The 25,437-nt window shown below is 43.9% G+C and overlaps 1 protein-coding gene and 1 long non-coding RNA gene across 2 annotated transcripts in view; one reads left to right on the top strand and one right to left on the bottom strand.

Annotated features, from left to right (window-relative positions):
• gmfb (glia maturation factor, beta) overlaps nucleotides 1-19,955 on the top strand; it is a 28,828-nt gene extending 8,873 nt beyond the window's left edge. The window contains exons 2-7 of the mRNA XM_084310837.1: nucleotides 760-856; nucleotides 4,111-4,160; nucleotides 5,409-5,458; nucleotides 9,276-9,358; nucleotides 12,319-12,392; nucleotides 15,619-19,955. Coding sequence (XP_084166963.1) covers nucleotides 760-856; nucleotides 4,111-4,160; nucleotides 5,409-5,458; nucleotides 9,276-9,358; nucleotides 12,319-12,392; nucleotides 15,619-15,690 — 426 coding nt within the window. The 3' untranslated portion in view covers nucleotides 15,691-19,955. The remainder of the gene's footprint in view (nucleotides 1-759; nucleotides 857-4,110; nucleotides 4,161-5,408; nucleotides 5,459-9,275; nucleotides 9,359-12,318; nucleotides 12,393-15,618) is intronic.
• A 2,561-nt stretch (nucleotides 19,956-22,516) lies between these two features.
• LOC311225532 lies at nucleotides 22,517-23,838 on the bottom strand. Its single transcript, XR_014619515.1, has 3 exons — nucleotides 23,706-23,838; nucleotides 23,160-23,385; nucleotides 22,517-22,969 (listed from the first exon to the last, which is right to left on the bottom strand). It is a non-coding gene; the product is annotated as an uncharacterized lncRNA (long non-coding RNA).
• Nucleotides 23,839-25,437: the final 1,599 nt, after the last annotated feature.

The following is a 25,437-nucleotide window of genomic DNA, read 5'->3' as shown; positions in this document are numbered from 1 at the left end:
TGAACCGCCAGAGAGCTCAGTGGGTCCTCCTGGTGGATCTCAGGCCAGCGGAGGGGACATATGAATCCGATCCCAGATTTTTGAAATATTGATATTAAAGACGCTGTAAAGCGTTTTCGGCAACTTGAGCATGACGTGTTAAAGCGTTTTCCGGCACCCAAAGTGTTAATCATCTTCCCTTTATTCATTTGCTTAGATTTTTCAGGTCTGGTCAATTTTAGCATGGTGTTATTCACAGTCAAAGTTAAAACATTTTTTAAATAGAATTGATATTCTCCTTTGGTTCATTACAATTTACTCAAGCCTAGTAACAGACACACTATTTCTGACACTGATCCATATATGTCCCTAGATTCAGATACCAAGAACATGCAAATGGACCATTTAAAAAAAATTGTAAATGTTTATTCTACGTCCTTATGGAATGAGTGACATAAAAAAAAAAGATTTTATGGATGGAAGAGCCGCACATTGACGGGCAAAGAGCCGCATGCGGCTCGCGAGCCGCGGGTTGGCCACCCCTGCATTAGGGCATACAGACCCTCATCTGCACCTCTGTTTACACAGTTTATTCTTCTCATATTTTTATATTCAGATCAAATTTGATTGCCTATATTTATGTCTTTTCTACTATTACCCTGCCCATACCTGTACCTCCCCTCCCCCCTCCTCCATGCTGCTATGACGCCCGAATTCCCCCAAGCCAAGGGGATCAATAAATGAATAACTGGTGTTATCTTGTATTCCTGTTGGTTACAGAGCGACACACTGGTGGTCTGTGAGGTGGATAAAGATCTGGTGAAGAAGCTGGAGGAGTTCCGCTTCCGCAAGGAGACCAACAACGCCGCCATCATCAGTAAGTGTTTCATCATCACTCTTATGTTGTTGTTGTTGTTGTTGTTGTTGTTGTTGTTGTTGTTGTTGTTGTTGTTGCTGCTTCTGTTGCATGTTTACAGGTCCGCTGTCTGGAGCCAGGAAGCACCAACAGGAATGCTGCCATATGCATTTCAATTGGTCAAACTGTATAGGCACTCTGCAAATGAATAATGGGCAAGGTTGGGTCAATATTTCCAAAGAGTGGTTTAAGATAAGATAAGATAAGATGGAGCTTTTATTAATCCCCTTGGGGGACATTCTGGAGTCATAGCAGCACAGGGGAGGGGGAGGGGAGGTATATGCAGAATAGATAAAAATCAATATATATATGTTTATTTCAGTAAATGGAAAATCATAGGCAGCTTCTCCACATGCACCATTCAGTGGTTTCTGCCACAGAGTCCCTAGTTACCATGGCAACCACTCGCTGTAGTTCTCAGCTTTTTGGCAGAGATCATTATTCATTTAAAACATCTTTAAAACTCACAATTCCACCTCAAGATGCAGTCAATTATAATTTTACTCAACATAAAATTACATTTAATCACTTCTCATATGTAAATTATTTCGTTAATGTTTCATCTTTAGTGTTAGAGCATTCCCCTTCTGAACTACCAGCATTTATTGGTTAAGCCGCCATCTTTAGTGTTAGAGGATTCCCCTTCTGAACTACCAGCATGATCCATCTCTTTAATATTAGAGTGTGGCTTGGTCCACTAGTGTTAGCTGTTAGCGATGACAGCAGCTAGCTAGCTCGCTTGTTGGATTATCTCACGTTCGCTAGTATTTACTAGTAAAAACAAAACCATACGTTAACGTGGAAGCTCAGACATTTCAAGAATTTTGGAATTAATGCTTTTGTTCCCGGAAATAACGTTGGCCTGCTGTGACCCGCAAATGTCTAGCTGTTCGCAATGACCGCATCCTGCTAGCTCGCTTGTTTGATTAGGTCACGTTCGCTCTTAAGTAAAAACTAAAATATGTTAACGTTGCGAGGGTGATTTTGGATTACTATTATTGAATTGTAATCTTGTGAGTTTTGCCCATCCCTATGCCTGATACAACTAGGGATGCTCCGATATTGGTATCGGTATCGGCCGCCGATATCAGTAAAATAGCTGGATCGGGTATCGGTAAAAAAAGAAAAAGAAAACGGATATATATATTTTTTTTTAATTATTAATAAATAAATAAGAAATAACCATTCAGTACATTTATATCTGTGTTAATTTGTTACATTTAGTTTCACTAAGTTAGGATAGACGGGTAATGTTTTGAACAACTAACGTTACGTTTAGAATGGAATGCACCGGCAAAGATCGTTAGCTCAAAGCTATTCCGGCCAGTTTTCATCAACTTCCTGTCATTTAGAAATATGATTTTATAGTGAAAATCATTACCAAAACGTCCGGAAAAACCTCACGGGAGCATTATAGACTGTAATACAAATGTACAAATGCTATAAGGTGGCAAGAAATGCACTATAAACAATACTTTGCGGCGTCGTTTCTTGCGCTAGCTTCTGTTAGCCAGCATTAGCCTTAATTAGCGTGAGCAAGTAAACTAACAGTAAACGTTTTTACATGAAATACAGCCCAAAAACCCTGCTGACAGACGTTTGCTTATTAAATATATTCTATACTATAATAATACAAACGTTTCATTGCCTCTCTGTGACTACAAAGTTGTTTAAATAACGGGAGAAAAGTAGCTAAAAACAATGTATTTGGATGGGACAGGAAGTACCATTCGCAACCGGAAGTCAGCCGGAAGTGCCTACTTTCAGGTTGTGCAAGTGGAGAATAGACGGTTGCCAAAAACTGCCCAGCAAAAAAAAAAGAAAATGTAACACAGTTTCTTTTATATATAATAGATTTTTTTTGTTGGGGTGCGGGGCGCAGTGGTGAAGCTTGCCTAGGGCGCCAAATGTGTTAGGTCCAGCCCTGGATGTACAGTATATCATGCCAGTTAGGGTACCGTGTGTATACTGTTTACTTTTACTCTTACTCATAGTATACATTCAGATTCAAATTATTCATTGCCTGTATTTACTGTAACGTATAATATAACCGATAGGGCACACAGACCCTTATCTGCAGCTTTTGTTTACACCGTTTATCTTTCTTATATTCTTATATTCAGAGTTAATTATATTGTTTACACTGTTTATTTCTCTCATATGTTTATATTCAGATCAAATTATATTGCCTATATTTATGTCTTTATACTATTACCCTGCCCATACCTGTACCTCCCCTCCCCCGTGCTGCTATGATGCCCACATTTCCCCAAGAGGATCAATGAAGGAATATCTTATCTTATCTTACTGTGGAAAACCTGAGTTTGCTAATTCTACCTATTCTATGTAAATGTGACCTTCCTTCTTGCTGCACACTTAAAGGGTTCATGCTGAATGAGTTATTAAATGTTAAAAGGACAGGCCCCATTTAAACATTGTCTGGCCTGGTTCCGACTAGTACAGACCATAATTTCACTGATCACTTTAGTATAGAGAAACGTAGAACTGTGCTGCATCCTGTCATCATCAGGCTCCAGAAACTTGGAGACATGTCCTTTTCCAAAACAGGAAGCTCACAGTATAATCGGAGACGTTCTACTGAGGAAATGGTCGCAAACCACACATCCTATCAAACATTATTATAATGCATGTCGCAGGCTTTGTCTAAAATGCTCAGTTACACGTGTAACCCATTTTAAGAATTCACATGTGTTCTTCCCGTGCCCCAGGACAGTTCAGTCAGTATTTGTGAACATGCATCGCTCTCTCCTGAAGTGAGAGAGAGAGATCGAGAGAGAGAGAGGCTCTGAATTTATGAGACCAATGTTTGTGTGACATACAAATTAAGTTTATATTCTAGCATTGCTAGAATGTCTGAGCCAGAATAAAAAAAAAAAAAACGAATTTGGCTCTAAGAGCTCACACAAACATTGTATGGCATCATAAAGTCAAGAGGCCCATTCATTGTTTATGGAGCAGCCCCAGAATGATGTTATATCCCAGTTACCTCACAGATTGGAGGGTTCTCTCTCTGTAGCTTCAGGAGAGAGTGGTGCGTGTGCTCAAAACGCTGGCTCAACTGTGCTGGGGCTCAGGAAGAACATTTTAATGGTGGCATTCCCCTTTTTTTAAGCAGACATTTTGTGATAAACTCAAGTCAGATTTTATAAGATGTTAGGGATGCTAACATGTTCATTTCTTTCTCTCTCCCTCAGTGAAGATTGACAAAGAATTGCAGCTTGTGATTCTTGACGAAGAACATGAGGTAAGTTGCATTGTAATTTGAGATGTAAACGCAGGTATTTTAAAGACAAAAGTAACCGTCTCTAGTGTGGTAGTGAAAGGGTTAACCCTTTGTCGTGTGGCAGTGAAAGGGTTAACCTTCCATATTGTCGCAGTGAAGGGGTTAACCCTTTGGTAGTGTGGTAGTGATTGAAAGGGTTAAATATTCAGCACAATGCAAATCGTGTTGCATTTTGTAACGGAAGGTATATGGACATAAAATTACCCAAATTGTGAAAATGATGACTAAAGCCTTTTGATCTCTATACCCCTGGATATCTGCTATCTGTTTCCTCTGAAATATTGCATAATACACACGGGTTACTCTGATTGGCCCATCAGTCACACCTAGCCGCTCTGATTGAAATGGCGACAAGATGGCGCCGCACTGTCCGGCCACCTCTCTGTGGGCTCCGTCGTTGCACTACATCCATATCTCATTGTTTGCTTTTGTACTTCCTCTTGTACTTTAGGGTGTACTTTAGTTTGTATATTGTATATTTTGTATAGTGTTTGGACTTTGTTCTTTTTAACTTTTTTTTTACTGTATGAAGCACAATCTCAGGAGGCTCATTACAGAACCAAAGCATTTCACTGTAATGTACATGTACCTTATACGTGACAAATAATAACAAACTTGAAACTTTAACTGATTGGCCCAATAGTCACATCTAGCCGAGTGGTGCTCAATCGTCAGCACAGGCTACACTGAGTCATTAACCCTTTCACTGTTGTCACAGTGAAAGGGTTAACCGTTTTGGTAGTGCGGCGGTGAAACGGTTAACAATCAATCATCTATAGACTGTTTCAAAGTGACAACAGTAACATTCTAAAAATGACCCACGTTTATTTCCTGTCGCTAATGCGATAACGGACAGGAAATACTCTTGTGTCCAAACTGTTCCCATAGCAACAGAATTCCAATGAAACCGTGTATAGTGTGTAGTGAACAGAAGGCCACGCCCCCTCAGCCTACTGAGAGTTGGCTCAGAGAGGCTCCACTAAAACACTTAACGAATCAAATGATACTCATGACATTAACATTCCACAATAACCAATTTACGACTGAATTAAAACACCATTTCACTGGATCTTTAATCCGGTTTTCCAACTAGACGACTGCTGGTAGGTGTTATGGAGTTAGATCTTTTAGATAACCTGCAGTGTTGGATGCAGCACGGTTTCAGAGCAGTAGCGCATAAGTGTTGAATACGTTTCTGCTCTCTTTCAGGACATCTCCCCTAATGACCTGAGGGAGGAACTGCCTGAAAGACAGCCAAGATATCCTTTGAGAGAAATGAAGAACAAACGTGACCATATCTGGCTCGCAGTAATCACAGGAGTTACCCGTTATAGCTAACCTGTCTGTCCTTGCATACTAGTTCTGTCTCTATTGACTCTACTAAAGCGAGTGAGTACAGTGTACTGTTGGCCTAGTTTATTTTCACTGTCTGCCAACTATACCATGTTCAGAGTAGGAATTCTACGGGGGCAAAGGGCAAAATTGTAACTACATTATAGCATACGCAACGGAGGTGGGCTGAACATACTTTAACCTAGGCCTCGTCTCCACTAGCCAGGGTTTAGCCGTGCTGTGGCCTCGTCTCCACTAGCAAAGGGTTTAGCCGTCCTCTGGCCTTGTCTCCGCTAGTCGGGGTTTAGCCATACTGTGGCCTTGTCTCCACTAGCCAGGGTTTAGCCATGCTGTGGCCTTGTCTCCACTAGCCAGGGTTTAGCCGTGCTGTGGCCTTGTCTCCACTAGCCAGGGTTTCGCCGTGCTGTGGCCTCCTCTCCACTAGCCAAGGTTTAGCCGTGCTGTGGCCTCGTCTCCACTAGCCAAGGTTTAGCCGTGCTGTGGCCTCGTCTCCACTAGCCAGGGTTTAGCCGTGCTGTGGCCTCGTCTCCACTAGCCAAGGTTTAGCCGTGCTGTGGCCTCGTCTCCACTAGTCAGGGTTTAGCCGTGCTCTGGCCTTGTCTCCACTAGTCGGGTTTTAGCCATGCTGTGGCCTTGTCTCCACTAGCCAGGGTTTAGCCGTGCTGTGGCCTCGTCTCCACTAGTCAGGGTTTAGCCATGCTGTGGCCTCGTCTCCACTAGCCAGGGTTTAGCCGTGCTGTGGCCTCGTCTCCACTAGTCAGGGTTTAGCCGTGCTGTGGCCTCGTCTCCACTAGTCAGGGTTTAGCCGTGCTGTGGCCTCGTCTCCACTAGTCAGGGTTTAGCCGTGCTGTGGCCTTGTCTCCACTAGTCAGGGTTTAGCCGTGTTGTTTGTGGCCTTGTCTCCACTAGTCAGGGTTTAGCCGTGCTGTGGCCTCGTCTCCACTAGTCAGGGTTTAGCCGTGCTGTGGCCTCGTCTCCACTAGTCAGGGTTTAGCCGTACTGTGGCCTGGTCTCCACTAGCCAGGGTTTAGCCATGCTGTGGCCTTGTCTCCACTAGCCAGGGTTTAGCCGTGCTGTGGCCTCGTCTCCACTAGCCAAGGTTTAGCCGTGCTGTGGCCTCGTCTCCACTAGTCAGGGTTTAGCCGTGCTCTGGCCTTGTCTCCACTAGTCGGGTTTTAGCCATGCTGTGGCCTTGTCTCCACTAGCCAGGGTTTAGCCGTGCTGTGGCCTCGTCTCCACTAGTCAGGGTTTAGCCATGCTGTGGCCTTGTCTCCACTAGTCAGGGTTTAGCCGTGCTGTGGCCTTGTCTCCACTAGCCAGGGTTTAGCCGTGCTGTGGCCTCGTCTCCACTAGTCAGGGTTTAGCCATGCTGTGGCCTCGTCTCCACTAGCCAGGGTTTAGCCGTGCTGTGGCCTCGTCTCCACTAGTCAGGGTTTAGCCGTGCTGTGGCCTCGTCTCCACTAGTCAGGGTTTAGCCGTGCTGTGGCCTTGTCTCCACTAGTCAGGGTTTAGCCGTGTTGTTTGTGGCCTTGTCTCCACTAGTCAGGGTTTAGCCGTGCTGTGGCCTCGTCTCCACTAGTCAGGGTTTAGCTGTGCTGTGGCCTCGTCTCCACTAGTCAGGGTTTAGCCGTACTGTGGCCTGGTCTCCACTAGCCAGGGTTTAGCCATGCTGTGGCCTTGTCTCCACTAGTCAGGGTTTAGCCGTGCTGTGGCCTCGTCTCCACTAGTCAGGGTGTAGCCGTGCTGTGGCCTCGTCTCCACTAGTCAGGGTTTAGCCGTGCTGTGGCCTCGTCTCCACTAGTCAGGGTTTAGCCGTGCTGTGGCCTCGTCTCCACTAGTCAGGGTTTAGCCGTACTGTGGCCTCGTCTCCACTAGCCAGGGTTTAGCCGTGCTGTGGCCTCGTCTCCACTAGTCAGGGTTTAGCCGTGCTGTGGCCTCGTCTCCACTAGTCAGGGTTTAGCCATGCTGTGGCCTCGTCTCCACTAGCCAGGGTTTAGCCGTGCTGTGGCCTCGTCTCCACTAGTCAGGGTTTAGCCGTGCTGTGGCCTCGTCTCCACTAGTCAGGGTTTAGCCGTGCTGTGGCCTCGTCTCCACTAGTCAGGGTTTAGCCGTGCTGTGGCCTTGTCTCCACTAGTCAGGGTTTAGCCGTGTTGTTTGTGGCCTTGTCTCCACTAGTCAGGGTTTAGCCGTGCTGTGGCCTCGTCTCCACTAGTCAGGGTTTAGCCGTGCTGTGGCCTCGTCTCCACTAGTCAGGGTTTAGCCGTACTGTGGCCTGGTCTCCACTAGCCAGGGTTTAGCCATGCTGTGGCCTTGTCTCCACTAGCCAGGGTTTAGCCGTGCTGTGGCCTCGTCTCCACTAGCCAAGGTTTAGCCGTGCTGTGGCCTCGTCTCCACTAGTCAGGGTTTAGCCGTGCTCTGGCCTTGTCTCCACTAGTCGGGTTTTAGCCATGCTGTGGCCTTGTCTCCACTAGCCAGGGTTTAGCCGTGCTGTGGCCTCGTCTCCACTAGTCAGGGTTTAGCCATGCTGTGGCCTTGTCTCCACTAGTCAGGGTTTAGCCGTGCTGTGGCCTTGTCTCCACTAGCCAGGGTTTAGCCGTGCTGTGGCCTCGTCTCCACTAGTCAGGGTTTAGCCATGCTGTGGCCTCGTCTCCACTAGCCAGGGTTTAGCCGTGCTGTGGCCTCGTCTCCACTAGTCAGGGTTTAGCCGTGCTGTGGCCTCGTCTCCACTAGTCAGGGTTTAGCCGTGCTGTGGCCTTGTCTCCACTAGTCAGGGTTTAGCCGTGTTGTTTGTGGCCTTGTCTCCACTAGTCAGGGTTTAGCCGTGCTGTGGCCTCGTCTCCACTAGTCAGGGTTTAGCTGTGCTGTGGCCTCGTCTCCACTAGTCAGGGTTTAGCCGTACTGTGGCCTGGTCTCCACTAGCCAGGGTTTAGCCATGCTGTGGCCTTGTCTCCACTAGTCAGGGTTTAGCCGTGCTGTGGCCTCGTCTCCACTAGTCAGGGTGTAGCCGTGCTGTGGCCTCGTCTCCACTAGTCAGGGTTTAGCCGTGCTGTGGCCTCGTCTCCACTAGTCAGGGTTTAGCCGTGCTGTGGCCTCGTCTCCACTAGTCAGGGTTTAGCCGTACTGTGGCCTCGTCTCCACTAGCCAGGGTTTAGCCGTGCTGTGGCCTCGTCTCCACTAGTCAGGGTTTAGCCGTGCTGTGGCCTCGTCTCCACTAGTCAGGGTTTAGCCATGCTCTGGCCTGTCTGCTACACGGTGAGCGTGTCCATTGTCTTTAGAACCGGTCCAAACCGGTCTGGACCCCGGCTGACACAGCCACCTTGCAAAACCTGGCTAGACCCGGCTGGGACTGTTGTATCGTCATGGGTTAGCCTCTACCACAGTGTGGATTTTGAAAGGTTGCAAGATATGCTATGGATACACAAACCCAACCATATCATACCACGTTAGACCATGTCTAGAGCCCCAGCCAGGCTGAACATAGCTAATGGAGACGAGGCATTGGTGAACCTGTTAAAAGTATTTATTTGGATTTGAAGCATGGAAAATTATTATTCTTACAAATATAAGTAAATTGCCCCAGAATTCTATAAAATGGGTGAAAATCTGCCCTCGACCCTAAATGTCAATTGGTTTGTCTACATGCCCTGCCCTCACCATGCTGCTGTTAAATCCCCCAGAGGCCATATGTGAAATACGAGAGTTGGAAACCTTGACCTCTGGCACGTTTGTGGTCTACAGTTATAAGTACGAGCATGATGACGGACGGGTTTCCTATCCGCTCTGCTTCATCTTCTCCAGTCCACAGGGTAAGAACATCTCTGGGACTACTGACGTGTCGTCATAGCTGCCCCTCCGTTACCGTAGTCAATTAAAGGGCCACTTCACCAAAAAAAAGCACAGATTTATTTTGCACATAAATATCTCATTCATATAAATCATAATATATATCTCTCACACACATCCAAAAACTCGAAACCGTTTTGCACATGTTTGTTTAGTTTAGGCCATCAGGCTGCTAAACGAACAATGAACACTACACAACAACAACCATCAAACGCACATAGCACACACATCCACACGCACACACTCACTTTAAACAAACACACTGTAGCACCCACTCCACACACACTTTATAGCACACACCCACTTTAAACAAACACACTGTAGCACCCACTCCCCACACTTTATATTTATTGATGAAGGATTGCACTACAACTCGTACACCTTACTGTAAATTGTACCTAAATTGTACCTCATCCCATTTCTGCTTTGCACTATATAGTACTGTACATTAGTACACTGCATAGTATTGTATATTATATGGTAACTCAGTTACGTCTATTCTGCATCGAACATTGTACATATGTCTATACTGAACACTGTGACCTCATTTTCTACTTCTAAATTACATGCTATACTATGTTATTTGATACTATCTTGTCTAGCACAGTCTCTGGAGCGTAACAGTAAGAAGCATTTTGTATGAAAGTATTCTGTATGACAACTATTAAAGAAACTTGAAACTTGAAACTAGTTATTGAGAGTAAATTAGTTTGAATACGGCCACCAGTGATGTCATCGGGGACATTGAATCCTGTTAATTACACCTCCATGAAATGGTGTGGATGAATAAATAGCAATACCTTGTCTTATAGAGACGTATATAGTTACCTTATCACTTAATTGAGCTGTAATTAATGCAATACAAGGATTCAATGTCCCTGATGACATCACTGGTGGCCACATGCAAACTCATTTACTCTCAATAACTGTCAAACTAAACCAATGTGTGCAAAACCTTTGGAGTCTTTGGATGTGTGTGAGATTCTGTGTCAAATAAATCTGCATTGTTTTTGGTGAAGTGCCCCTTTTAATGTCTGTTTGGTCTCAGTGGACTAATAATTTAGTTAGTTGATTAGTGTTTTGTTATTGGAGGGGGGGGGTCATGCTGAATGAGTTATTAAATGTTAAAGGACAGGCCCTATTTAAACATTGGTCTGCCCCCCCCCCCTCCCAATGTACAGTTTCCTCCCCCTCAAATGTATATATTCTCTTTTAGAAACTGTCTGTAAAAAAAAAAAAAAACGTACTGTATATTTGTATATCTTGTATGTCATAAATGTCTACTCTGGATGTAACAGTACTTTATATCTGTATGTCATTAAATGTTATGAATTGAAAATGGGGGACCCTGATGTAAACGAGACGAAAGTCTTTCTCTGGTCTGCATCCCCTTAACAATTGTGTGTATTGAGCCGTACTGTATTGTATTGATTGATTGAAAATTGTATTAACAGATTGCAGAATGGGTACAATACAGTACGGCTCAATACACACAATTGTTAAGGGGATGCAGACCAGAGAAAGACTTTCATCTTGTTTACATCAGGGTCCCCCATTTTCAATTCATCGTAACATATATGACATACATGACATACAGATAGACAGTACTGCTACATCTATACATTTATGACATACCAGATTTACAAATACAGTACTGTTTGTGATACAAAAATAGTCTAAAAAAGAGAGTGTATACATTTGACGTAGAAACTGTACATTGGAGGAGGTAGAATGTACCCATTCTACAATCTGTTAATACAATTTTCAATCAATCAATCAAGCCTGGTGCCGACTAGTACAGACCATAACTTCACTGGTCACTTTAGTATAGAGAAACTTGGCACTGTGCTGCATCCACTCACAAGGCTCTAATCTAAGCCAATGGGGCCAAGTTCCTTAACCTTCAATAACTGGAGACGTGTCCTTTTCCAAAACAGGAAGCTCGCAGTATAATCAGATTCAGTAGACGTTCTACTGAGGAAATGGTCGCAAACGGCAAACCACACATCCTATCAAACATTATAATGATTAGGCTTTGTCTAAGATGCTCAGTTACACGTGTAACTGGCCTATGAAACTCATAACCTTTGATGCAATGTATGGTTTGCAACTATTTCCTCCTCGGATTTTCTGTCATTTGGGGATTTTTGGGGAATTCTCCCTTTCCCCTCCTCATTCTAATCCGTTTTCCCATATCCTGACTGAACTTGTGTGACATCTAGGGACCAAGTTCTTCACCTCTGTTATAAAAAGAGTTGCTTGAACCATATGACCGCCACACCCAATGGAATTCTGGAAAACAAACGCATTGTAAACAGGAAGTGATGTTTTACTCGTGAACACTTTGTACTATTTCCACCAAACTTGACTCTCAACCTTTGCTCCATGACGGGGGAAAATGGTGCAATCATTCCGCCACATGGTGGTGTTATTCACAAAAATCACGCAAGACATTTGCCACACAGATGGATATTAAAGACGCTGTAAGTGGTATTTCTTTGTTAAAATAAATGTTAAGTAGCTCTATCACTGATATAGAGTGTCTGGTCAGTACCATGGGTCTCTCAGTCCCCCCACTCTGCAGTAAACAGAAAATACATTTCCTGATATCCCGTTCCCACTTTATCCAATCGGGAGAGAGAACCCTAGATATTTTTCCTTATTTCAAGGAATCTTGCCGAGACAAATTTGCTTACTGCACTGGTAGATTATTTGACTTGTTTCAATGACACATTTGCTTAACCCTTTCACTACCACACACTACAGAAGGTTAACCTTTCACTACCAGTGTGGCAGTGAAAAAGGGTTAACCTTCTGTAGTGTGGTTGTGAAAGGGTTAACCCTTTGTCGTGTGGCAGTGAAAGGGTTAACCATTTGGTAGTGTGGTAGTGAAAGGGTTACGTTTGCTTGTTTTTTTTTTAAGGATGCAAGCCTGAGCAGCAGATGATGTACGCGGGAAGCAAAACCAGCCTGGTGCAAGCAGCGGGGCTGACCAAGGTGAGTGAACAGCAGCACCACTGGAGTGTGTTTCCCCCACGACGTGGTCGAGGCAAAGTATCGGCAAAGCTTAAAAACCTTCACGGACTACAACGTATGGTGTACATGATGCCAGTTATGGTACCTTGTGTATACTGCACCTTGTGTATACCGTTTACTTTTACTCGTACTCATAGTATATATTCAGATTCAAATTCTTTATTGCCTATATTTGTTGTACCATATATTATAACCGATAGGGCATACAGACCCTCATCTGCACCTTTGTTTACACTGTCATATTTTTATATTCAGAGTTAATTATATTGTTTACACGTTGCATTTTTTCCTCATTTCTATATTCGGATAAAATCTTATTGCCTATATTTATGTCTTTTATACTACAACCCTGCCCATACCTGTCCCTCCCCTTTCCCCTCCCTCATGCTGCTATGATACCCAAAGGGAATCAATAAAGGAATATTATTATTATTATTATTTTTTTTAATATGTTTTTGTAGATTTTTATTGGTTTGTACTACCGGGCAATCCGGTAGAGAGAGAGGGAGAGGAGGAAATGGGAGACAGAGCAGGGGAAGACATTCGGCAAAGGACGGCGGGTCCGGGAATCGAACCCGGGTCGGCCGTTTCGCGACGCAGCGTGTTACATGGTGTGCTACTAGAGCGCCCCAATAAAGGAATATCTTATCTTATCATTCAACGAATCTTCGAAGAGGAACAACTCTTGATCTTGCCAGCAGAGGGCGTTGAAAGCTTTATTTACACACGGCATGATGAGACGTCACAAGATGTGCTGCTGAACTGACTTACAGCGTCTAACTAGGCATGACGTTCTGCCCACAATGTGTATACTAATGTATATTACCTGAAAACAAAATCATTTAACACTGATGTGTATGAAAGTGAGGAAAATTAAGCTATTGTATCGTTTCAGAACTACCGGAATAGATGAGGCCGGTGTAATTGTATTGTTTTTTTCTTATTGTTAAAAGACCAAAACCTACCATACACCCCTTCTACTTACAAGCCTGGTCCGTCAAAGCCAACACCAGATTTTATAGCTCATACCCAGAAATCATAGAAATTCTTTCCAACTCCTCCGCTAAAACAATTCACAGAGCCGCACTGTTTTGCTTCGGTCAGTATAATTCATCATCGCAATGAACACGAGATTTGAGGCTTTCGCTGCCGCTTCATAAAATAGTTCCGGGGCGAAATTACAACGCCGTGTTCATCGCAATGATAAATTATACAGACTAAAAGAAACGCTACGCCTTTGGGACTTGTTTTGGAGTTTGAACAATGGAGTTATATGACTTCTGGATACAAGCTATAATCTGGGTTTGGCTGGATGGACCAGACTAGTAAGAAGAAACGCATTTGTCATCGTATATAGAAAACGCCACAGTTTACTTAAAGAATAAAGTTTACTTTCCTTTTAATTTTTTTTTATTTTGTAGAAGTAGAACGCTTTATTGTCATTGCACAATACAGTACAACGAGATTGGTTAGTGCAGCACCTAAAACAATGATGCCTACATACCCACTCTACCACACAACACATCCATGATGTACCTAGAGACACACTACCATACATACATGTGTTGTACCCATACTCCCTGACACACCACACATTCATGTACCCACACATACCATACCACCCACACGTTCATTGTGTTAATCAATAGAAAATACAAAACTGTAGAATAAAAAAAAAAAAAAAAAAAAAAAAAAAAAAAATCGTCTCGTAATCGGAAGGTTCCCCGGTTCGATTCTGGCTCCTCCCCGGGCAGCGTGTCGAAGTGTCCTTGAGCGAAACACTTAACCCCCTAACTGCTCCCAGGATGAGCAGGTCGGCACCTCGCGTGGTCGCCTCCACCGCCAATGGAGCGAGTGAATGTGAGGCATTTGTAAAGCGCTTTTGATAAAAGCACTATTTTATAATAAAACACAAGATACTTGGATAAACACCCATTGAAGAAACTCAATGGCCGTCACAACCCAGCATGCAGATAGATGGGCAGCGAGAGTCTGCGTATCACCAGGGTTATCAAGTGGGCAGCCCCCTTCACTGGTGTTTCATCAAGTTAGGCCCACGACACCTCACCAAGGCTCAACAGTTAGTTCCAGCCTCCCAGAAACCACCGCCCTCCAACCACCGCCCTCCATACTATCTGAGCTCCGGGAGGGTCATCAAAGAGAAGCCGCCTATTCTCAGTCCTTGCCCCACAATGGTGGAACGAACTTCCCACCACAGTCGGACTCGGGACAGCCTTTTTTTTTTTTATCCACTTTTTCTCCCCATTTTCTATTTTTCTCCCATCCCAATTTCGTGTTTTCTAATTCTACCCTCCCCTGTCTTGAACGTTGCTAGACTATGCCTCCCACTGGTCGGCTGTAGTGAGGATAGAAGCCTTGCATCGCGTGTCCCCTCCGGTACGCGAGGAGGCAGCCTGTCGCATCTTTTCACCGCAACAGCTCAAACTCTCAGTGGCGAGGAGTATAACGTGTGGGAGGCTCACGCTGCCCCCGATACTTCCTGATTCCGCCGTACCGGCGTCACCCCCAACCGACCTGTAGGAGTCGCTGTCCACAACGTCCAATCCCCACCCACCCCCCTCTAACACTTGCCAATTGTGTTAGTATGATGGCCGGCCAAGCCGGAAGCAACGCCCAGAGCTGGGCTCGATACCAGCATCTCCTGCGTTAGTGGCGAGCGCCTTGACCACTGCGCCAATCAGCCGCCTCGGGACAGCCTTCTTCAACAAATATCTGAAATGAAAAAAATAAGCCTAACTAACCTTACTGTCATGCACTTGTCCTAATATACTAACCTACACTGTAGCACTCAACACTTTGATGAACATTGTTACTCAGCTGATAGAGTTGTGCCCTTCCTGATGGCTTGTCGTACAGAACTTGTAAGTCGCTTTGGATAAAAGCGTTCAGCTAAATGTAAAAATGTTATCCTATGTAAAAAATACAATTCCCACAATATCACACAGGAAACGGTAACAACGGAGAAGAAAGGGAATACTCGTACCATTTTTGTATTTAAAAAAAAAGATTACTTAGGCCCCCAGCTGACATTGTTTCTCCTCAACCAAACCCACTGACTGCCTTTCAATGCTTCTTCCGACATCTCATTTAACTATATAAATGCAGTTCTTTCATCATTTATCTGATCTACCTCGTCTCCCCCCCCCCCCCCCCCCCCCCCCCCCAGGTCTTCGAGACCCGTGACACGGCGGACCTGACGGAAGAGTGGCTCCGAGAGAAACTCGGCTTCTTCCGTTAAAGGACGTCTCGATCCTGAAGAAGAGGAGCGAGGCGGCGCGGGAGGGAGATGAAGATGTAGATGAAGCGTTGGTCACCCCTGGAGCGAAGAAACCACCACAGTTCATGTCCCCCCCCCCCCTCCTCCTTCTGTACCTCCATACAGTCTCCCTGTGCCAGTAATGTGTCCGTTCTGAATTAACACTCCCGCGATGATCTCCAAGTGGAAAGGATAAATATTCCATCACTCGCCGCCCTCCTAAGCATGCGTGTCTGCGTTCAGGAGAAAATCTAAAAGGCATTTGTAACAAAGAGTTTCTGTTGCTTTTTCCTCCAGTAGTTTACACACACGTCCTTTGCGACCATACCATGAACCTCTTTTTAAATTTGTATAGATTATTTAAAAGTTTATGTGTGGAGAGTTATGAATTAAAACGTAGTCGAATTGATTTATTTTCTGAGGGAGCTGTACTTTCTAGGAGTTCATATATTTAGTTTGTCTCTGGTAGTATCTAGGGTAAAGGAAAGGTATACTTTTGTAGTGTTTTTATTTTTTTAATTTAGATTGACATTATTAACAAACGCACTTCCCGCCAGGCCGAGAACACTGGGAACGAGCGCGGCTTCGCTTCAAAGATAAATGTACGTTTCTGCCTCTAGCCAGTTTCCCGGTCTGTGTCAAGGAACCTATAAAAGAAGGAAGGGTCACCACACGCACGTCGGTGCCAAGTGTGGAAACATTCAGTTTGGCCGAAATGTAGTTGAATGAGATCCTCGTTTTAAACGGGTTCTTACCTCGGATGTCAGAATCGTCTAGCTAACATTTGATATATTGGTTGTAGTGCTGTCAGGGGATTAACATTTTTTATCTAATTAATTACAGGATTTGTAATCTAATTAATCGCATTTTAATCGCATAACCATTTTAGGCCTGATATTCTATATTCTATAATCATATTTCAAATTGCATGTGTCCGGATGGCAGAATTCAGTACTGTTATCTACAAAACCTTCTGTTTAATCATCTTCCATTTATTAATTTGCTTAGATTTTTCAGGTCTGGTCAATTTTAGCATGGTGTTATTCACAGTCAAAGATAAAACATTTTTCATTGATATTCTCATTTGGTTCATTACAATTTACTCAAGCCTAGTAACACACAGTATTTCTGACACTGACACATTCCCTGAGATCCATAGATGTCCCTAGAATCAGATACCAAGAACATGCAAACATTTTATACAGGCTTCAATAGAACTAGCGCCAAGCAGAGCATGAACGCTGACGTGATGACCCTTCCTTCTTTTTATAGTCCCCTTGATCCGTGTTCATATAAAAGGTACATTATTGCGATCACAAAAATTACCACGGATGATGAAAGAAATACCACAATCACTTACCTCTTTTGTTAAGTATGTTGACCGCTGACACCTCCGAGACTCGATTACCATGTATTCTTACTGCTATGTCGCGTGGCGCGCGCCCAGCGAACAAGTGTGTGTCGGTGACATTGTGACATCACATCTCTTAGTGTCGGTGACATTGTGACATCACATCTCTTAGTGTCGGTGACATTGTGACATCACATCTCTTTGTCTTTGTTTAGTGGAGAAACGAAGCGATTCATATAGTGAAATGGCAGCGAGGTAAATCTTTATTTGACCTTTGACCTGCGTCTTTTTTTTTTTTATTATTACTATTTCTTCTGAAAACGTTTCCACTGCGACATTCTTCTGAAAAAGGGTCTCGTTTTTATTCTCACATGGCGGAACAACTTCTGACCTAAGAACGGTTCTCGTCTCTAAAACCGGGGTCTGTCCTGAAAACACGGCGGGTGGCGTTTCACTCTTTTTAATCAACCGGAAGAAAGTGGGTTACCGTATCTTTTGGGAGACCGTTGGGTATTATAGCCGTTGCCGTTAATTAAGGGTTTATGAATGTTGTACTAATGCTTAATGTAAAATCACTCTGACGCATCGCAGTCTTCGAGGCGCTCGGTGTGGAGGACGATGGCGGTGACGTCTCGCATGTCAAGTTCACGCTTCGGTTAATACTTTAGACTTTGGTAAAAATCTAGGATCTGGGCGACTTCCTACTCGCGTGCATACGGAACAATATGCAACAACCACAGAATTCCATGTGTGTGTGTGTTCCGCAAATCAGTCCCGTCTCGGGTGAGCGATGGTTGTGCCTGATTTCAGGCAGGAGACGAGCCACGTTAAGTGTGACGTCGTACTGCTAAGTCTTACCTTGCCAATGCCTTCTCTGCAATGTGTTTGTCGTGTCTGTATTGAAAATCACGAGGCCAAAATGAACAAATGAAATGTTTAGCACAATCTTTTTGTAAGAATGCGATGGTTAACAGGAGATTGTTGACACGGTTTTCGCTAAATATTCAAAATAATGTCTTTTGTTTTTTTTACACAACTTTTTGATCTGTGCTAAATGGAGTGTTTCTCTGTCCTTTTTTCTATCGGTGTCAAAACATAATACTGGTAACTGGGAGATTATTTAAAACACAGCTGGTCTTTAGATCTAAACCCAGAAACTACTCTTTGGTGTAAATCATGCATTGGTATATAGAGGTTGTCATTTAGTCTTGGATAATTCTATGGGTTTACATGACGGGCCCCAGAGACTGTTTAGACCAGTGGTTCTCAACGTGGGGGCCTTGGAAGGGTCCAGAGGGTCCCCCAAGAAAAATATTGGAATAGTTTAATTTTACCATTTAATTTACAAGAAGTTACACTATATAATAAGACTGTTCTGATTTCACTTTCTCCACTGTCGTCTCCTCAAGTACAGTATATAGACGACTATGGTATTCCAGACTCAATCATATCTAACAACACAAATCTTCCTAAGACAATATCTTATCAAATGGGGGCCCTTGACACCAGAAGGGTTGAGAACCGCTGGTTATTTAGATCACTGAAGACAAACGGGACCTGATTACTTTGTGTCTTATCTCTGGCGGCCGCTGACGGGAACTGAATCATAGATCTGAACAATGTCACCTTGTCGTTTTTAACTGAAAGTCTTTCTCTCTCAGAATTGTGCAATGAACCGGTTGTGTGAAAACTTTTGACAACTTGCTTGTATTGTTCTAGTCGTGCTTCTAAAGATGTGGCGAGCTGCTATGAAACCAAGCGCATGCTTCAATGTGTCGGTGTCTTGACGGTCTGCGTATGCCTAGGGCAAGAAGTGTCCCAGCAAGGACGCAGCTATTGTTATTCTTGTATACATTTGTCCCCGAACTGAGAATTTGTTCTAAATTATCAGATGCGTTTGATCTGATGGGGGCAAGTAATTAACATGCATGTAAAGGGGGCTACGTTGATTTGAAATGGACATTTAAGGGGGAATATCACCCTATTTTCTTTTAATCTGTTCTTCCAGTGACCTAGGACACTTCAGTCAGTATTTGTGAACACACACCACTCTCTGCTAAAGCTAGAAATCAGAGAGAGAAGCCTCCAATCAGTGATGTCACTGGGATGTGAAATCTGGGGCTGCTCCCCATAGACAATGAATGGGGCTCTGACTTTGTGAGGCCATGTTTGTGTGAGCTCTTACATCCAAATGAGGTTTACATTCTAGCATTGCTACAAGGTCTGATCTGTTCTCTGATTTCTAGCTTCAGGAGAGTGGTGGCGAGTGTTCACAAATACTGACTGAACTGTTCTGGGGCGCAGGAAGACCGTGAATTATTAAAATGAGTGGATATTCCCCTTTAATATGTGAGACTGATCTTAACTCTGTCACAATGTTCTCCTTTCCTGTAGAAAACCCCCTGCTATTACGCTAGTCCAGGGAAGACCAAAACTGGATATAAAAGATTTCCCACTATTGACCATTATTTACACTGCAGCCATTTTGCTCCGTTGGGGTTCCTTCCCGAACCCAACCTGAGTGTGACATAAGAGCAAAATGGCCGCAGTGTGAACGCTCAATAGGCCCCACATCTAGTTACTGGTTTGAATAACGACCGCTGGTGGTTTTGAACCATGTGGGATGAGGTCTATAACCTGCATTCCTTACATGATACTGTAGCTATGTTTCCTCTGTGGTGAACTTGTACATCTGGCCTCTTTTTAATATTCAGTTTACCTGTTCTCTCTGATCAAATGCCTTCTCTCTCTCTCTCTTTCCTTTTTAATATAAACACCTGGCATGTGTACCACATAACCAGTTGCCTCATGGCATCAGTGAACCTTGTGAAATATTTGTATTTTTCCATACTTTATACTATGTTTAATATTGTCCCAATAAAGTACAGTGATGCATTTTGTTTGTTGTGTTTTTTTAATACATTTATTTGATTTAATTGAAATCTGTCAATCAACCAAATGGTAGAATCCACACGCCTGTCTGTCCTCTCTGGAGGGGAGGCTTGATGGACACTGGATGCCGCAATACACACAATTGTTAAGGGGATGCAGACCAGAGAAAGACGTTTGTCTTGTTTACATCAGGGTCCCCCATTTTCAATTCATATCGACATTTATGACATACACAACATAGGAGTAGTGGGGGAGAAGAAGAGGAATATTTTTAAATAGCAAGAATTATCGACTGGCAACTCTGCTCGTCAGACATGTTAATGTCATGTATGTTGTGTATGTCATAAATGTCGATATGAATTGAAAATGGGGAACCCTGATGTAAACAAGACAAACGTCTTTCTCTGGTCTGCATCCCCTTAACAATTGTGTGTATTGAGCCGTACTGTATTGTAGCCATTCTGCAAGCTGTTAAATAAAGTTTTCATTCATTCAGGTGCAAAGGTCAATGACCAAACACACCCAGACTACATTCCATCTGTATTCCCTTCAACATCACAGTCTACACCAGTGGTGCCCAACCAGTCGATCGCGATTGACAGGTAGATCGCGGGCTGATTTCAAGTAGATCTCGATTAATAAAATTTGATTATTAATTTTTTTATTTTTTGGAAAATCAACTCTGCCTCTCCTTGTTAACTACAACATGCAATGCTGTTTGTTATTTAAGATGAGGTCGGATTCGGCACTGACAGATTTGTGTTCATTATGCTGCTTTTATAAAGCCTCAAATGATGGCTTACAATATACAATTTTGGCTGGTAGCTCTCGGGTAGGTGGTAAATTAAAAAGTAGATCTTGGTTCAAAAACGGTTGGGCACCCCTGGTCTACACCATCTACGTCAACGAACATCAGTCGCCATGAGCGGCATGCAAAAAGGAACTCCTCTTCATACCATGGTAAGTGATATCATCTAGTTTTCAGTTATGTGCCAAAATCAATGGGTTCCTAAATTGCAGTTTCTTATTAGTATGGTTTTTATTTCATTTAAAGTGACTCCCCACAAGAGGCCTAAACGTTGCAGCCAAGACATCCAAGTTGAGGAAGCAGCCACACCTCCCATCACCGAGCAGTGTCTGTTTGACGAGATAGTCTCTCAGAGAGGAGAGGGATGCAGCCAAGGAGGATGGTGACCAACAGAGAACCAAGGTCGAGTCAAGCTCCTTGACCGCTTCATCTGTGGACAGCAACGACACCAAATGCAAGATGATGACAGGTGTTACCTGGCCAGTGCTTCTGCACTTGTTTTCTTACTTGCACACAGAGAAGACAAGGACCACCATTATCTCACCCATAGATCAGCTATTTATCACCCTTGTCAAACTGCGTCACTACATGTCCTTTGACCTCATCTCCCACATCAGAGGTGTGTCAAAGGCAACAGTCATCAAAGTGTTCTGGACCTGGATAGACCTGATGTATGTCAAGCTTGACTTCTTGATTAGATGGCAGGACAGGGACCACATATTCTCAATCATCCCCCCAGTATTCAAAACAAAGTTTCCTCGTCTCACATCGATCATAGATTGTTTTGAAATTTTCATCGATGCACCCAGAAATCTCAAAGCTCGTGCTCAGTGCGATTCCTCCTACAAACGCCACGCCACAGTGAAAGTGTTCATATCGTGCAGCCCAGTGGGTCACATTAACTTTGTGTCCCAGGCCTGGGGAGGCAGAGCCTCAGATATCCACATTGTCATGGAGTGTGGAAACCCTGCGCTGCACATGCCCGGCCCGGGGATCAGATCCTGGCAGACAGGGGTTTCACACTCGAGGATGACTTTACATCTGTTTGCGGTGCACAACTCATTCTACCCCCATTTACGAGGAACAAGAAGCAGCGGTCTGCAGAGGAGGTGGAGAGAGCCCGGAAAATCTCATCAGTGCGGATCCACATTGAGAGGGTGATTGGACTAGTCAAGAACCGATACACAATACTAAAGGGTACAGTTCCAATTCGCTGTGTTCAGAGTCTAGCAGGTGAAGCCAATCGTGATCAATACAGCAGCATCGACAAGATCATCCGAGTCTGTGCTGCTTTGGTGAATCTGGGAGACAGCATTGTTCTCAAGGATTAGAGACATTTGTGATTGACCTGTGATACAGGACTAGGATTATTATTGCAGATGTTTTGCATTAGATCTCGCTGATAATTTGCACTATGAGCCATTGTAAGTAAAACAAGATTAAATTGACCAATCCGGGGGAAATAGTATAATAAGCAAAAGTATCTGCAAAAGATATTCTACTCAATATTTGATCAAATACAAGATATTTTCACTTGATACGATTTAATTTTTTGCAGTGTACTGTCTTTGCCCTGTGAGCCAGATTACAATGATTGTGTTACAGCGTGTAGTAAATGTTTTGTGTAAATATTGTTATGGTGTAGTAGACTATCTTACAACAAAAAAAATACACAATAAAATGTAAGTGTAACTAAAATACATTTATTGTCAACATCCATCTCTTCTATGGTACAAAACAAGACAGCAAGAAGGGTACACCTCTATCAGCCGAGTAACAATGTTCATCAAAGTGTTGAGTGCTACAGTCAGGGTTCCCACCTGTACTCCTCCTTGTACAAGGAGGCGCGTAGAGTCCGTGGAACTTGTGGTTGGGTAGCAACTGGCGTCTGCTCAATGAAGCGTGCCTGGAACTTACTGAAAGCACACAGGCCCACAGGCTTAGAGGACACTGAAGCCAAGGCGTCCAGAAAGGCCTGCTGTTCTCTCTCTGTGGGTTTTGGGGGCAGTGGCTTCTTCGGCTTGACGTCCTGCTTACAGGAATCCTTGTAAAAGGCAATATCACAGATCCTTGCTGGCTGGACCGACTTTGTGAAGCACTGATTCCATTGGCAGGATTCATCTGTGCCCACGGTCCTGGTGTAGCCGAGGCGGACGGCGGCCTCCACCTTGAAGAGCAAGGCTGCTACATGGCTGCATGTTTCGCTTAAGCTGAATAAATAATATGAAACCATGTAAGCTCTACGCACAAATCTCATTAAGTTAACAGTCACTCGAGACAAGGACACTAGTATTGGTGCAGCTACTGTATATAACATGTATCGATAATTCACAAAATTTGTGGCAACATTTTTATTATTATTTATTTTTTATTTAAAAAATATTATTTTGTATAACTCACCCCGCCATACAGTCACAGTGACCTGCAACCACCTTTCCCGTGCCATCTAAGGCCACCCAGGGATGATGTGGATCATCATTCACTCTGTAGGATGGTCTGACATCCGCCCGCAACAAGGTGCACCTTGTCAGTTTCCGGTGGAACACTGTTTCTACCCAACCAGAGACAAAGAAGCGGTATGCCTCTAAAGACTTATAGTCCTCCATGGCTTCTGATGAGAATACACCTGAAATAACATAAGACATAATGTAACTCTGGCCTGATCAATATTCTTCAGTTTTTTATCTTATCTTATCTCCTATCGGTACTGTTGTCATCATGAATTGAAAATGGGGGACCCTGATGTAAACAAGACGAAAGTCTTTCTCTGGTCTGCATCCCCTTAACAATTGTATGTATTGAGCCGTACTGTATTGTGCCCATTCTGCAATCTGTTAATAAAGTTTGCTAGCTCTAGTTCATAACAGCTAGCATAGCTTGTCCAACAACGTAGTAGTACTACAGTACCGATATCAGCTTATCTTATCTTATCTTATCGAATCTTACGTGGATGTTTGATCAGGTAGTGGTACACATTTGGGAATTCGAGAGATGGCCAAGTCTTTGGATTGTTCTCCCAGTGGTCTGCAGGTGTCTTGTATGGACAAGATTGTAAGTCAATCAGGGCTAGCTTTGACTACATACAATTGTTAAGGGGATGCAGACCAGAGATTACACGACCAAGGTACCCATGTACATGGCAAAATACTTCCCAAAGGTCAGTGAATACCACGATCACAACACCAGAGGGAGCTCCACAAATCATGTTAAACCCAGATTCGGCTCAAATAAGGGACTAAACACGTTTCGCAATTATGCCACATCAATGTGGAACGCCCTACCCAAAGCTGTAAAGGAATGTGGATCACTACCCACTTTCAAAACCTCTCTCAAGAGACACCTACGGGAGACTGCAATTCAACACTGGCCCCTGTAAATATCCTAACCCAACCCCCTCCAATGTACAGTCATTTACCTAGTATGGTTTTGTCAATAGTCCAATGTACAATTTTGTTTGTTTGTACAGAGTCTCCCCCCCCCTCAATGTACAGTTTTGCTTGCTTATACAGTGTGCCCCCCCCCCCCCCCCCCCCCAACCACCTCCAATGTAAATTACCCAGTATGGTTGTCAATATCCCAGTGTACCCCACCCCCCCCACCCAACCTCCTCCAATGTACAGTTTCTACGTCAAATGTATATACTCCCTTTTCTTGACTCCTTCTGTATCACAAACAGTACTGTATTTGCAAATCAGGTATGTCTTAAATGTATAGATGTAGCAGTACTGACTATCTGTATGTCATGTATGTCATATATGTCCTGATGAATTGAAAATGGGGGACCCTGGTGTAAACAAGACGAAAGTCTTTCTCTGGTCTGCATCCCCTTAACAATTGTGTGTATTGAGCTGTACTGTATTGTACCCATTCTGCAATCTGTTAATAAAGTTTTCAATCAATCAATCAATCATATCTCGCCTTAGAACTACCAGAAAGGCTTTCAAAATAGTGGAATGCCATGTTGGCCTCAATATTATCAAAACAAATTAAATGAAAAGGTTATGAAATTAACAAGAGTGTGCTAAAACATATAATAAAAACGGAGCTCCATGCATACATTTGATCAGTAGAAATCCGTTTGTTTCCTCCATACCAAGATGGCGGCGGTCTCGTGACATCAGAGTGTCGCACGCGGCGTTATTTTTTCTCCGTAGCCGCATTTTGCGGAGACGCTCTCTGATTGGCCACTGACGTTTCTGGTGCGCCCAATCGTGTGACGCCTGTTTCTGCACCGGTTAAGCTTAGGCACTCTTTCGAAGTTGGTTAAGGTTAGAGTTTGTATTAAGACTTAGAGCATGGTGATAGAACACCAGCCCTGATTCCAAACTCTAACCTTAAAAGAGTCGCCTAAACTAGGCGTTAGGTAGTTTGCTGCTGTTCGACGCAGAAATGGGCAAAGACCCAGCTCGTCACGCGATTGGGCGCACATCAGTGGCCAATCAGAGAGCGTCAGTCAGTGGCCAATCAGAGAGCGTCTCCGCAAAATGCGGCTATGGAAAGAAATAACGCGTCTACGCGTAGATTGTTGACGAATTTGTTAGCTGCTCAAGTGACGTTCCATCTTTTCCAGTCTCGTGAGTTCTGTGATAACGCGCTTTGCATTGTAGTCTCGCGGTATCCCGTCAAAACCACCCGCGTGTGACGTCACGACACAGACCAGTAGGAAGTGTTGGATAAG

The sequence above is a fragment of the Notolepis coatsorum genome (genome assembly GCF_963971535.1).
Source record: "Notolepis coatsorum genome assembly, chromosome: 3".
Lineage (NCBI taxonomy): Eukaryota > Metazoa > Chordata > Actinopteri > Aulopiformes > Paralepididae > Notolepis > Notolepis coatsorum.
Note: the sequence above shows the minus strand (reverse complement) of the source record. Positions and strands in the feature narration are given on the sequence as shown.